This window comes from Meles meles, chromosome 18 (genome assembly GCF_922984935.1).
Source record: "Meles meles chromosome 18, mMelMel3.1 paternal haplotype, whole genome shotgun sequence".
Lineage (NCBI taxonomy): Eukaryota > Metazoa > Chordata > Mammalia > Carnivora > Mustelidae > Meles > Meles meles.
Window position 1 is genome coordinate 3,968,086 of NC_060083.1, and position 14,872 is coordinate 3,982,957.

At 52.9% G+C, this 14,872-nt stretch overlaps 1 protein-coding gene across 1 annotated transcript in view; it reads right to left on the reverse strand.

Annotated features, from left to right (window-relative positions):
• HS3ST3B1 (heparan sulfate-glucosamine 3-sulfotransferase 3B1) overlaps positions 1-13,953 on the reverse strand; it is a 39,624-nt gene extending 25,671 nt beyond the window's left edge. The window contains exon 1 of the mRNA XM_045986617.1: positions 12,956-13,953. Within this exon, the coding sequence (XP_045842573.1) occupies positions 12,956-13,509 (554 nt within the window). The 5' untranslated portion in view covers positions 13,510-13,953. The remainder of the gene's footprint in view (positions 1-12,955) is intronic.
• Between the last annotated feature and the right edge of the window lie 919 nt (positions 13,954-14,872).

Below are 14,872 nucleotides of genomic sequence, written 5' to 3' on the forward strand. Positions count from 1 at the left end.
TTACTGCGAGCCCCCTTTCTCTTTACTTCTGCACAATCACCCAATCACCCCAGCGGAAAGCAGGGTCAGGGGGATGCCCATGCATTAGGGGTGAGATAACTTCCAAGTGGGAGAAGTAGGGAGTCTACCTTGCCATAAGAAGGAGCAGCTTGTTTGTTGCAAAGGCTAAAGATGGAGAGAGAGAGGAGTGCAGGGTCAGGGAGATGGCAAACTCCAAAACTTGAGAAACCCTGGAGCCCGGCTCTACTAACGTACACCAAAGTGGCATCAGGATGAACACCATGCCATGGGTGATCAGTCAATATTGAACGAAAACAGGATTCTGTACTCAGGGGGAAATACCAAGTGTAAGAACCTGATCAGATTTTTGTTCTGTCCTGGGTTTTGTTGTTGTTGTTGGTTTTTTGCCTACAGGACTTCTCAGGGCCTTTAATATGCTAACACAGAATCATTTTCCCTACACATCACCTATTAATCTTTCTAGAACTTTCTGTTCACTAAAGACACTTGAGACAGTACTTCTCCAAGTGTGGTTGGCAAGCGACCTACAAACTGTCCTCAAGATAAACGTGCAACCCGGGGCGCCTGGGTGGCTCAGTGGGTTAAGGCCTCTCTGCCTTCGGCTCAGGTTGTGATCCCGGGGTCCTGGGATCGAGCCCCGCATCGGGCTCTCTGCTCAGTGGGAGCCTGCTTCCTCCTCTCTCTCTGCCTGCCTCCCTGCCTACTTGTGATCTCTGTCTGTCAAAAAAAAAAAACTTAAAAAAAAAAAAAAGATAAACGTGCAAACCCAACAGCAAGCCTTAAAGCTGTTATAAGTCATTTGGCATTGCCGCAACACCCAGTCGGATCAGTGAACTCGCAGTGGGGCAGTAGGCCAGCGTGGCTATTGCACAAGGTAAGAGCTGTGTGCTCATCACACAAAGTAGGACAACACATCGGCCCCCAACAGACTGGGAAAACACGGTCCCACACCAGTTAGCAAACACGGATGAGCTCATCTCCATTGTAAACGTGGGTCACAAAGTCCGGTAGCGAAAGGATGAGACCCCAACTACGGAGGGCGGGGAGCACACGGAAGAGACAGTTAAAGAACCAGAAACATCTTCTTAAACAGAAGCATGTCATTCAACCGGACTTGAGGATCATGATGCTGATTTCAAATGGTCCCAGTGGGCAGAGCACCTGCAACCTCTCCCAGAATTTTTATAGCAGGGTACAATGAAAACCAAGTCAAGTAGGGAAAAGCTGATGCCAAAATCTTAACAAGAATGCCCGTGATGAACTAGATGGAGGAAATTCAGTCCTGAAATAATACATACCTGAAAAAGAAGGGGAGGAGCCAGGGAAGGGGGCGGTCTGCAGCTCCTGCTCTGTCTGGCACTGCCATGGCCCAGCAGCAGGCAGGTAACAAATGAGTGAAGCTGGCCAAGTGGGAGACAATACGGAGCAGTGGGGACTGTGTCAAATGGAAGAGAATATGCCCCCATTCACAGGTGCAGCTTCTTTCCAGCTCTAAGCCACCTGTTACCATGAGGACCGTCAGATCCTAAAAACAGAAAATCTGGATTTGTTTGTGAAACTTCTGAATCCATCAATACCGGCAATGAATTTACAGGGGTTTTTTTTTTGCAAGTATTCACTCTGGGATTTTATTTATATTACGTTCAACAACAGGCAAAACTAGTCTGAGGGGTGGTGAAACATTAGAGGACGGTCGTTACCCTTGGGACAGGGACCAGAAGGGAGCCCGACTGGGGCTTCCGGAATTCTTAAACGGCAGTTACGTCGGGATGCTGACTTCACGAGCATACAGGAGGCTGCACGCTTCTGCTTCCTGCACTTTCTTATGGGCACGTGAAATCAGAATTTGAACAGCAGCAATGATAAAAGCCAGAGTTATAGAAAAAATAATACGGTGCCTGGGATTTTCTTCAAAGAACGCAGAAAAGAAAGAATGCACCACTTCTCACAAGTGTTGGAGCGACGTCTTGAAGTACAAAATCAGGCCAGGTTGAGAAGGAATACTGAAGCAAAGGGTAATCCTACAGATGCCACGATCTCTCTGGAGTTTCCACCTGTGTGGAAGGAGTTCTGTGAACGGGTGTTTGAAGGAAGAAGATTCGGTCCAGAGTTCCCATGCGCACAGTGGGTCTTGGCACAGGTAAGTGGAGGCGACCCCAACAGCTAACGAGCTGCAAGGTAGGAGCCAAGTTCTTGGACAAGGGCATAAACTCAGCACGGGCCAAGTCTGCTCTATGGGGAGACCTTCTCCTGCACGGCTGCTGGGGACAGGACAAAGCAGGATGTCTCCACTGACCAGGACAACGATGGTCAGGGTGTCAGAGAACGCAGAGGGGAAGCAAAAGTCCATAGAGAGGGAGAGTTTCGGGGTGATCCTGGGAACAGAATGGGGGCAGCGTGGTGGGTGGTGGGAGGGCTGTGCGCAGCTTCGAGGAACAGGTGAAGGAGACCAGGTCGGTGAATAAAGAAACGGAAGGAGGCTGGGGTCCGAAAAGCAGCATGTAACACACAGATCTCACCTCTGGAGTCCGAGCTGTGGGCTGGGGGGCTGGGAAGGGGGTGAAAAGGGATCCCGGGTGCACCCATCAACACAGATGTCCTTCCAGCCCAGACGAGGCTGAGCAGTGGCTATGGGCAGAAGAAGGAAAACTAGGCATGGGGACAGAAATAGAAGGAAAAACATAACCCCGGGCATAGTTTTATGTGGAGAGGTCTGAGGCTTGGGGCAGGGGGGAGAAACAGTGAAAGAGACGGCTTGCCCTGGTCCAGAAGGAACACCAGGTCGGATTTCAGCCATGCATGGGAGCTCCAAGATGTGGTGTGTGCAGGGCCCCTGGGAGGCTGTGGGTTCAAGGGGCTGAGCCACCTACAGATCCAGCTGTATGACCTTAGGCAATCTCTGAAAGCTTCCCTTTCCTCCTCCACACTGTGGGGGAAATCACACAGGAAGCATCACTCCCAGCACACAACAGGCTCTCACTCACTAAGGCTGAGCTTTTTTTTTTTTTTTTCCCTATTGCATCACATAGTAACTGACATTCCCTCTCCTTATCTCCTTAGCTCTCTTCGGAGAGCTCCTGGAACATAAAGTGCAAAATCACATTTCTTAATTTGCACTATTTTATCACAGGCTTCCTGTGATATCTTCCTTCCTTCAAAGGGTTTTTAGACTTGGACTCGCGATTTTTTTTTTTTTTTTCAAATTAGTGCTTCAATTGCTCTGCAGTCTTTGAGACTGTGGATTTTTTTTTTTTTTTTTTTTTTTAGTTCACGGACTAACACAGGCCTCTCAAGGACAAGTTTGTGTCTCTTGTACTTCCTGAGTACTTCAGCTGCTGCCCAGCATAGCACCTGATTAAAAAAAAAAAGTGCTCAAGCAGGGTATTTTTTAGGGCGGTGGTATTATTCCATATCCATAGGAATAATACAAGCACAGATGCAGGTCGTTATACGTTTGTCAAAACTCATAAAACGTGCAACATCAAAAGCAATGTCGCAAACTGTGTAAGTCCCTGTGTAAGCTACAGACTTTGGAGGAGGATGCCCAGTCACGTGGGTTCACCAGCGATAACAAACTGAGTAACAAACTGACCGTTCTGGTCACCGTGGGAGAGACTGGGCATGTCAAAGGACATAGCGAACGGCAACTCTTTTTCTGCTCCATTTTGCTGTGATCCTAAAGCTTTTTAAAATATAAAGTCTCTATATTTTTCTTTTTTTAGACTTTTTTTTTTAATGTATTTATTTGACAGAGAGAGATCACAAGTAGGCAGAGAGGCAGGCAGAGAGAGTGAGAGAGGGAAGCAGGCTCCCCGCCAAGCAGAGAGCCCGATGTGGGGCTCGATCCCAGGACCCTGAGATCATGACCTGAGCCGAAGGCAGCAGCTTAAACCACTGAGCCACCCAGGCGCCCCTCTATATTTTTCTTAAAAGTAAGTGCTCAATAAATCTTTGTTAGGTGAGTGGAAACAGGTCAGCATGATTTGAAAGAGCATATTCATTATTCACTGCAGAAAAAGAGACTTAAAATGGTCACCCTTCACTTGCTCCGTTTGAGTGTTTCAAGTCAGTAACAAAGTAGTGATCAGCTCCCGAAACGTACTCTCTGTGCCCACCCCTCCCCCCCACACCCACGCACCCACTTGGGGCTTTGATAAAAGCTCAGGCTGGGAACAGGATGTTTACTTCTTTGTGTATCTGCGTTAACTGGCAGCCCAAGCATATGCTAAGTGTCTGGAGACTCTGTAACAATCAGCCTGGAGGGCACCAGGGACCCCAGGAACATCACTGCGAGAGGAATGGCTGAGCTGAGCCAGGACTAGCTTCCAACCTTCGAAAGCGAGCAGGGGGAGGGACAGGCCTTTCAGCTGGGGGAAGGCACCAGGAGTGGTCTGGGGCTGCAAGACTGCTCTCTAACTGTCTTAGTGTGTCTTCTCCCCAGGGAGACGAGTTGAACAGACAGAAGACCCAAACCCTGCATTTCTTCCAGCTTTCCTGCAGCCAAGAGCACTGTCCTATGAGTTCCTGACCTTTTAAATACAGTTTGTCACCTGAACCTTTGCAAAAAAAAATCCATCCCCCCCCCCCCACCCCAAAAGGTGTCTCATCCACATCCACAACAGACATCCAGTGCATCATGTAAAACGGCTGTGATTTCACCTTCCACTGCAGAAGGGCACTCCGGGGTTGCCCAAGAGGAGCCATTCCAACCCCCAGTGAGCAGGGGGCAGCTGCTGGACTGAGAGCACGAGGTGGGGGGGGGGGGGTGCTGCTGAAAGGAGGGCGACCTGGGAGTGTGAGTCCTCAAGGGGCACATGGGGAGCTGCAGCGAGAAAGTGTTGGGGGACGTGTTGGGGGTGGCGAGCCACCTGGTCTCGATCCAGCAATCAGATCTGTCTGATCTGTCGTTTCCTTCTCCCTCCTCTCCTCCCCACCGGAGGTCATTTCCACTTTTTGTCTCCATCCTGACACTTATCGGGCCCCATTCATGGAACTAAAGCTAGCGTGGGGTGTCCACTGAATCCGCTGACTGGCATCCCAGGCAGGCGTCACAGAAGCGGGCGAACCCAGGAGCTGAGGGCCCCTCCCCCCCAGAGAGAAAAGGGTGAGGGGCGGGGAAGAATGAAAGAGAAAACCCGTGCTTGCTGAAAACGGACTCCACGGATTCTCCTCCACGCGAGCCACGTCGCCCTCCCTCCACACCCGTTAAAAGAGGGTTTCCTTGCCGGACTCCAAGAACTCATTCATTCCGGCCAGAGGGCGAGGCCGACCCTGCCCCCCCCCAACTCTACCCGGCGGAGGCAAGCATTTCGAGCAGACACACCTCCCCTGCAGAAGAAGTGCAGGTTTCAGAAAGAAAGGGGGAGAGTAAACCCATCAGCGGACGCCGCTCCCCAGAGCACCAGCTTAACTCCACCCGAGGGTTGCGGGGCAGAGGGGAAAGCCTGCCTGCCCCGGCTCCGCCAGCCCCTTCTGGGCGGGGCCTTCCCGCAGGCGGAACGCCATTGGTCTCCCGGAAACGGCCCTGACCAATCAGCGCGAGGCCGGCCCCCCGCACCGCCCCCCCGGCGGGCGCCGGCCGCCTAGCCTGGCGGGACTTGCCAACAGGTGAGGCCGGAGCCCGGCGCTCGGGCTGGTCACGTGGCTGCAGGCGGCGACCGGGGGCGGAGGGGCAGCCCCCGCCCCGGGAAGCCCCGCCATCTGTCTCCGGGGCTCAGCGGTCCTGGACCAGATGTAGTGATCCCACGCGACGCAGGGACCGTGCTGACTGATCCCAGCCGCGGAGCCATTTGCTCGGCCACCTTCCGGGGCGCCAGGTCCAGGCGAGCGCTCCTCCGGCTCCCCGAAGGGGACGGCCACGTGGCCGCGCCGGGGGCCTGTGTGGGGACATGTTGGACGCTTCTGTCACCACCAGACCCTTCCCTCCTGCCCCTCAGCCATTCAGTCAAGCGTGTCCTTTGGAAATCTGCTGCTGCTCACTTGTCTTCCCCCCTTTCCCCCCATTCTCCCATTTGTTGCCCCAAGCTTCACCCTGCCCAGAACCATCTTTCAGCATCGGACAGGCTTCTGAGCAAGTGTAACCATGCTGCGGACCGTGGGACAGAGATTTGGGGGAGACGGTGGGGGGGGGGGGACGACGGGGATTCTGAATCCTAAGCCCCCCAGTTGCTTGATGAACGCACACGGAATCATTCACACTCTAGTCAAAAGTGTTTAAAAGTACTGATCCCTCGGCAAGAAACAGCCTGGACTGGGCTGAAATACAACCGACTGGAAGTTAAAGCAGAGTCTTCTTTTAACATATTTGCTATATTTAGAAGTATTTCATCCCAAGAGCTTATCTGTTCCAGAACAAATGTATCAACTTAAAGTCACAGTGAACATATGTATGTACATACATACTTTTTGTTTTTTTTTTTAATGCGTACTTTTACAATGGGAGTAGAAAATAAATTCCCCTCTGGTAGTCCCTCTCTAACCAGAGCCACAGGCAGTTTTTAAAAGCAGCTCTTTTTGGGAGGCAGCAAAGTCTGTTGGCCATAGAGTTGCTATTGACACGTTTCACCCATGATGCAATGAGGTAAAATTTTTTGAATGACTCACTAACTTATGCTATTTTTAAAATGTTTCAAGTCACAAAAATACCTATTTAAGGAATTTAAGATACAGATATGAAGGGAATTAATGACCTACCTATGCGAAAAGAGAATAGGGGATTTTATTGGCATTAGCAGTATCTTAACACATGCCTCTTGACTGCAATGAAAAATTATTTATTATCATGTAATCAGCCTGATCATTGCTCCCAAGTCTAAATTCAGGGGAGAAAAAATACCGATCTACGCTAACATAAGTTTTATTTGGTGTTAGTTTTAGTTTGGTAGTTTGAGAGCAATAGGGGATTTCTAACAAGGTAATGTTTTCAGTATTAGAAAAAGCTTCATGCTCTACTTACAAGTAGCTTTCAAAGATATCAGTATCTCATTTCTTTTTGGTCATGGTAAATGTTTTCATTTGAGGTAGGCAGCATATTGTATTCATTACCCCTGAAAATATGCCACATACTTGGGGAATTCATTTTGCTGGGATTCCTGACTATCCCAACAGCCTAGGACTGAAATTTCCCTTACTGTCTGAACTCACCCACTTTTAAATGAGAGAGGTAGCGCCCTATTTGGAAACTAACTCTATTCACAGCAAAAGAAATGCTCATTATGTTCTGCCTTTGGAGTAGACATTTTGTGTTTCTGTCAATCAACTTAATTTCCATGTTCATAGAGTGAGGACATCAAGTATTGAGAAACTCCTGACAGAGAGAGCAGTCAGCAAGCAATCTTGGTCACGTATTTCAGTTCTGAGCTCGAAATAAATGCCACTACCCTGATTCATAACACTAGCTGGCTGGTGGGGTTGTGTTGTTGTTGTTGTTGTTTTAATTCCTGGATGCTTTTAATTCTAAATAATGTAAGCGATTAAAAGGGTCAATTTCTGCAATCAGAAAACCTACATGTTTTAACGAAAAGGTAAACCAGCATGCGTACTTGGAATGAAGTTTTGTGACACACTGATTTTTCTAGATCTCGGAAAGCTTTTCTTCCAATGAAAACAAAACACCAAACTAGAAAAATTGGTGTGATAGAGCACTTTAAAAAGCCGCAAACGGTAAAACTTTAGCTGGGATAATGTCTTTATAAGTATTAGTCTATATTAAATTTTAAGTTCTTAATACTCATGGCTCCTTTAAAAAGGCAAAATCTAGTTTAGTCAACATTTAATTCCTAATTCTAGTATCTTACGTCGACAAAGTTTTTTTTTAAGACATAGGCTAATTTTTTAGAGACCTGTTTATTAATTCTGTATCACTTGAAAGCTAAGGGTAATTTATTTCATACATTTAAGCATTTTATTTATCTAAAACAAATAGGTTGCTATTAGATATTGACTATTTTATTAACTCAGAACATCTGGGAAAACACTTATGATTAGGTTAATTTATGTTATATTTTCCCCTCAACTTGTAAAAGATTAATCAACCATTTTATGGTCTAATTTAGGTGCCTAATTAAAACCAGAGTTCAACACATGCTACACGGTCTTGCTAATAAATCTTGACAGCTTTGTAACATGACGGTTTGTATTTCAAATTGTTGCATATAAATGCAGATTTTTTGATCTTCACCCAACAGATTGAAGTGAGTTGCATATTTGGTTTAAACTCCAGGACTGAGAAAGTGCAAATTACTTCAAAAAGGATTATCTCCAATCAGATCGGATCTTAAATTTCCCTCGGTGAAGACAGAAGCAGTCCTTGCCACCAGGTTTTCAGAACCAGCCGAGGGAAAACACGGGAGACATTAGTTTTCTCAGCATTTGTTAAATTGAAAATGCAGGAAAAGTTACTACTTTCAGCTATTGGCTTTCAAGAGAGATTTCTGAAATGATTGGGTTTTAGTATCTACTTCTAAAGAAATCTGCTCCCAGTGTTAGTTACAACTATCTTCTGGTTAATGAGTACAAGTTTTCAGTGTTGATTTGGAGCACTGTATTTTTTTTTTTTAATGAATAAATTCATTCCAAGAAGTCTGTAACATCTTAGTTAACCCTATTTCCTCTCCACATACCTCCCCAGCCTTAAAAAAGGCAAATGGAAAAGAATAAATCTGCTCTCAGTAGGGACACTCCCTATGTTTTCTCTGCCTTTATGTTTGAGTGTTATTTTTGTCATTTTAATGACTCCACTGACTCTGACTGTCCTATGCAGCAGAGAAATGAAACTTCTGTAGTGATGTCATTATCCTTACTCTGGTTATCAATCACCTTTGGATGGAGTAGCCGGCCTTTTCTGGAGCGGATACTCTTAAAATTGACAAAATGAGCAATCCAGACCAAGGTCGCGGGAGGTACAAACAGAAAACGCAAACTCTTTCAAACCAAACCCCATTTTCAACTCCTCAGATGTGACCAACATCATGCTTGGGTCACTTTAAGCGAGACAGCACAGCGTGACCTCTGGATCAGGACGACCTGGGTAACTATACATCAGCCTTGCCACTTTCAGGCTGTGAGTCCTTGGGCCAGTTGCTTAACCTCTCTGTGCCTGTGTTTCTTTGCCTGTAAAAGTACCTACTTCATAGGACTGTAATGAGGATTAAATTTGCTAATCCTGTAAAACTTGAAACAGTGCCTGGCACACAGGGAAAACATTCAGTAAGTGTTAGCTATCAACATCGTTAAACCACCCACACACTACACTTTTTTTCTTAATGTGGCTACAGCATTGAAGTGTCAGCTTATTTTGTACAGCCAAAAATGGAAAGAAGAGTCAAGGTGGGGAAAGGAGTTCTGCCACTGTCCTAAGGCACATTTCTTTATACTTAAAAAAAAAAAAAAAAATCACACACTATCTAGCTAACTTAATTCCCAAACATGGGTCATTAAAATTCATGAAAATCTACCACACTTAAGCCAAATCAAGAAGAGAAACCGATTAAAGAAGGTACATATTTCATTTTAAATTCAAAGGTTAAACCCATATTCGGAGCCCAAATGTAAGGGGTGGGTACTTTCTCCAGGCTGGCCTATGTGAGGGTCTCCTGAACCAGTGCTCTCTATTTTTCCTACACTTTCACAACCATGACACAGAAGGGAAGGGCTACTCCGTGGGGTCCTTTAAACACCTGTGAAGTTTGGGAGGCCTGATCAGAGAAAGAAAAAGCGAGCTGGATAATGAACTGGGAAAAAAAACAGAAAACAACAACAAAAAAACAAAACCCACACGCGTCTTAATCCCAGACTAAACGAAGTCGGGTCCCGGGCAGATAAACCACACCCATCAGCACCTCAGATTTTTGTAGCAGGTAAGGCAGCCGAAAAGCGTGCGATTCCTGGCGGGTGGCAAGGTCAGCTCCGTCTCCACTCCAGGAGGCTCCAATCCCACCCCAATCCCCTCTCCGTTCAGGCCGGTCGTGTCTCCTGATGCCAACTGCAAAGAGCTACGAACAAGCTCTAAGACTTGATGCAAATGTGCCCAGGCCCTGGGTTTATGGGTGAGACCATTTGGCAGGACCATGTACCCACGGATTAAACCCTTTAACACAGCCAAGCCCTCTTCTCCTGCAGACTGTCAGCCTGCCTATCGGATTCAGCCATCCGTGCCCGTACTTTCTTAATGCCTCCAGAATGTCTAAATGCCTCCAAAATGTCTCCCCTCTCTCCTCTGCTCTGGTTCTGAGAACTTGCTTTAACCACGTTTCCGAACTGCAACGCTCGCGGGTTAATTATTATTTATACCCTGCTCCAGTCTGCGGCCTGACCGTGCAGACGCAGCGGGAGCTACAATGGAGCGCACACCTCCCCGCGAGCAGCTAGGCTTGGGCAGAGCCCAGAGAGCTCCAGCAGGGCGAGCGCTGCTCCCCAGGGCACGGGATTTTCGGAAAAGCGTTCTGGGACAGGCGTATCCCTTCCCGGTGGGGTCTGCTGCAAGTTAAAACGGCTGCCTTCAAAATAATTGAGTCCACACGTTGGCCCAGACATCCAGAATATTCTAAATCAATTAAAAAATTAAGTAAGCAGATGGCATTTTGGAAGACTTTCTTTTTCCCTCTCCCTGAAAAACATCCGCTAAGCCTGCGGTCCCGCCGGGCGCCGTTGGAGTAGCCCGGGATCGAGTAGCCCGTGGGGCGAGCTGCAGGGTGCCCGGTTTGCCCCGCCCGTCCCCCGGTCCGCGGGGTGAGCGCCGCCGGCCCTAGGCCTCCTCGCCCCTTCCGTACGGCCCCTCCGCCTGGGTGGGAGGGTGGGGGATGACTAGGGAAGACCACGAGCCTCCCGCCTCCCCGAAGTGAGCCGCTCGCAAGGCGGCCCGCGGGCGCCGGGTCCTGCCCGAAGCTCCCCGGCTGCGCTCCCCGCTGCAGGCGCGCGGCGAGGCTTTCCAGGGCGGCTTCCTTCTTTCTTCAGCAGTTTTGAGTCAACCAACAGGAACGTAGCAGGTGGAGCGCGGCCGCCTAAGAGCCGTCGTGAATCTTCCTGTGGGGATTTCCACAGCCTGCCCCAGGTGCTTCTACGACCGCCTGACTTGACGGATCCAGCGCTCTCCGCTGCCAGTTCCTCCCAACCCGGCCCCTAGTTTTCTCATCTACGAGCAGCCCGGGCTGCCTCTGGCCCCTGGTGGATTCCCCCTGGAAGGGCGCGCCGTATTAGGCCTGCCACCCCGGCCTGCAGGACCCTCATCCCGGTGGAAGAGGTGGGAGAAGGGAGAAACAGTAACAACAATGCCCTCGGTGGCCCTGGAAACAATCGGAGAGGCCCCCACGTGCCAGCCAGGCACCCGAGCGCACTGGCGCACTCCTCCCCGCCGGGTGGGAGCCACAGCATCCCCACTGCACCGACAGGAGCACTGAGGCTCCGCGCCACCAGCAAGCCGCCAGAGCCCGGACGCGAGTCGAGACGTCGGGACTCCCGAGCCCCCATTCTTAAACAGCCGGTGTCCACGGCCCGGGAACGGTGGGAAGCGTGACTGTCACGGCTGGCTAAACCTCGAGACATAGGCAACTCCTGACAATAATAAAAACATTAAGGACAAAAGGGAGGGAGAGGGCGAGGCTGGGAAGAGAGCGATTTTAATCCGCTGGGTCAGCCCCCTTTTCTCTCTCCCGGGGCCTAGGAGGGGGGATGGGAGCAGGGAATGGGGTTCGGTTCGACTTTTCTCTTTTGTTTCCCGAAGTCCCGAGCAGCTCGGGCCTGGAAGGTGCCTGCCGGGGGACTTGATGGAGTCCTACTTGGGAGGGTGGGGGTTGATGGCCAGAGAGAACGGGTGGGGGCCGTTGGCCGGGGCCTCTGGGCGGCGACCAAGTTTCCGAAGGCCCGAGTGTGGACCCCCTTGCCCATCCGGGCCCCACCGGAAGCTCGGTCAACCCAGAAGCTCACCCCAAAGGTCGGTAGCTTTGGAAGGCGTTGGGCAGAGGTCGTGATTTTGAATGACCCTGAGGGCCGCTGTCCTTTTGGAACCCCACCCGAAAACCGAGTTCCCGGGAGCCCCGATCCCGGAGCAACGCACATTTCCCAATCAAGGAGCCCCTTACATTTCTGGGCCCCAGAAATGTAAAGGGCCCGCGGACACGGGGTCCCTACCCGCGCTCTCCCGGCACCCAGGCCCAAGAGCAGGAAACCAGCGAGCTGAGCCCGAGGCGCCCTGGAGCCTTCAAAGCTGCGCGCCGCTCCCGCCGGCTGCAGTGCGCGCCTTTGCCCGACAGGGACCAGCACCGCTCCACGCTCCGCGCCGCCCGCCCGCCCGTCCGCCCGTCCGCCCGTCCGCCCGTGGGCCAGGCGGAGGCGGCGCCGGGCCACCCTACCAGCTCACCCTCCCGAGCCCAAGCTGCCTGCCAGCCAGGCGGGTCTGACCCTCTTCGGGTTCCAGCAAGGAGGAGGACTGTAGGAAAAAAGTTTACAGACGCCGTCTCTTCCACCCCCATCCCCATCCCCATCTGGGGAGCAGAAGCTGCTGCAGAAGTTGGTCTAGGGTGGAGACCGTGACCGACCGGGCGCAGAACGTCCCGGGGCTCCGAGAGGAAACATTAAATACGAGCCACACTGGATCGATTCCTTTGCGAAACGGCCACAGTGAAAAGGCTGCGCGCTTCCCTGAGCGCCATCCCACTGGCTAGCCCCCTTCTTTGACTAATTCTAAGGGCACCGTGGGCCACGGGGCCGCCAGAGCTCCTCGAGAAGTTTCTACGCGTTGTGGAGAGCGCAGAGCCGCGCGCACCCCGTACCACGCTGGGGCGGATTCCGGGCGCCGTGCGTTATTCCTGCCTGCCCCTCCCCGCGCCCGGTGGTCGGCGGCTGTACCCCTGTCACTTCCCCAGCACAGGCCACGTCTCCCTCTCCAGCCGCTTCTGCCGCCCCGGCCCTTAGCCCCGGCCGCGGTAGGGAAACTCACCGGTACCAGGCGAGGCCCTTGTCGTAGCTGCGGTCGAAGAAGTGGGGCTCGGCGCCCACGGCGCGCACATCGGGGTGCACGCGCAGGAACTCGAGCAGCGCCCGCGTGCCGCCCTTCTTCACGCCGATGATGATGGCCTGCGGCAGCTGCTTGCTCCCGGATCCACTGAAGAAGCTGGAGATGGAGCTGGGGGAGTCTGGCGTCTCGGGACTCTGCTCCTCCTGGCTCGCGGCGCCCTCGGCCGGCTCCTTGCCCGCAGCCGGCGGGGTGGCCGGCGCCGCCTGGAACGGCAGCCTGGGGGCAGTCCCATCGGGACCTGGGGCCAGGGCTGGCGGGGCGTGGGCGGCGCGGGACCCGGAGCCCAGCAGCAGCAGCCCCGGCGCGGCGGCGCACGAGCCCGCGCACGAGTACAGAAACATGTAGAGCCAGATGCAGAGCATGGCGAAGAGCAGCGCGAGCTTCCTCCTCACCGGTGGCGGGGACGGCGGCGGCTGCGGCAGGAGCCGGCCGGGGACATCGAGGCAGGATCGGCCGCCGCTCAGGCGCTGCCCCATGCGCAGCCCGGGGGCGCGGCGAGGGACATGGCTCAGCACATGGCGCGGGGCCCGCCGGAGCTGTGAGCGCGGAGAGGGTTCCCTGGCCCGCAGGACGCCCGCGGGGTTCGGCTTATTGCCCCCGCGCGCCCGCTGCCGCCGCTGCCGCCGCCGCCGCCGCCGCCGCTGCTGCTACTCTTCCCCAGGTGGCGGCGGCAGCTGTAGCGGTGGCGGCTTTTGACATGTTGCCCGGGAGGAGCCTCAACTGGAACGAAAGTCGGGGTGGCGGCAACTGCTGGCCGAGGGGCTGCTCCTGCTCGAGTAAGAGAACGCCGCACCCCCGCTCCCTGCTCACTCCGGACCGCGTACACGGCGCGGCAGCTCGCCGGGGCTGCCTTCTCGCCGGCCTGCCCACCGAGCCCGGGGAGCAGCCCGGGCACTTCCCCGCGGAGGCTGCGAAGAACTGCGCAGGAAGAGAGCCAGGGACCGAGGTGGGGAGGGCGGGCTCGGCCTTCCGGAGTGACGGGCCGCTCCGCCTATCAGGAACCCGGAACGCCCTGCGACTCCAGGCGCTCCGCTGAGCGTTCAGCAGCCAACCGGCTCCTGGGACGTGGGGGTGTGGAAAGGGTTTGGGGCGGTGGAGAGAGGTCGGAGGTTGCTATTGGCTGCGGGCTACGGGGCGGAGTCGGTGGGGGCGGAGCCAGGGGCTGGTGACAGGAGCAGATGGTCGGAAGGATGCTGGATTGACAGCGCTGGGAGCGGTCCGATCCCGCCGAGCGCTGCTCTGGTGCGCTCGCTCCCCAGGAGCCAGTCTTGGCGTGTAGTTGCCCTTGTGTCGGGGACTCGAGCCCAGATCCAGATGTTTCGCGGGCGGGCTTGTGATGTGTGTGTTGTGCACTGGGAAGGAAGGGGTTGGAAGAGCGAGAGTCAGGCCAGAGACGCCTGCAGCCCCCAGACCCGACCACCCCACGCCGGGGACTCGGAGGGGGCGGGGGCTTCCGGGACAGGCACCGGTTTGGGAAGTTTAAGTGGAAAGCCTGTAAATGGCTTTCAACTTACTTACTTTCTTTCTTTCTTTCTTTCTTTCTTTCTTTTTTTTTAAGTTTTTCCTTCTTCTTCTTTGCCGGGGGTTGATCTCTTTCGGGCTGCGGGTTAACCGAGACCGGTGTAAACTGTCCTGGGGAAAAACCTTCCCTAGCTTCCCAAGCCGTCGGGAAAGGTCGGAGGAGCGAAGGAAGAAATTAAGTGAGTCTGGGAGGAAGCTTCGCGGTGGAAAGGGAGTGTGAAAGTCACGTGCAGAAAGTGCTGTCCGGATATGCGTTTGTGGTGGACGTCAGGTTGAAGACACTGTTCTCGCCTCCCCTTTCCCTGAATACACACGAAA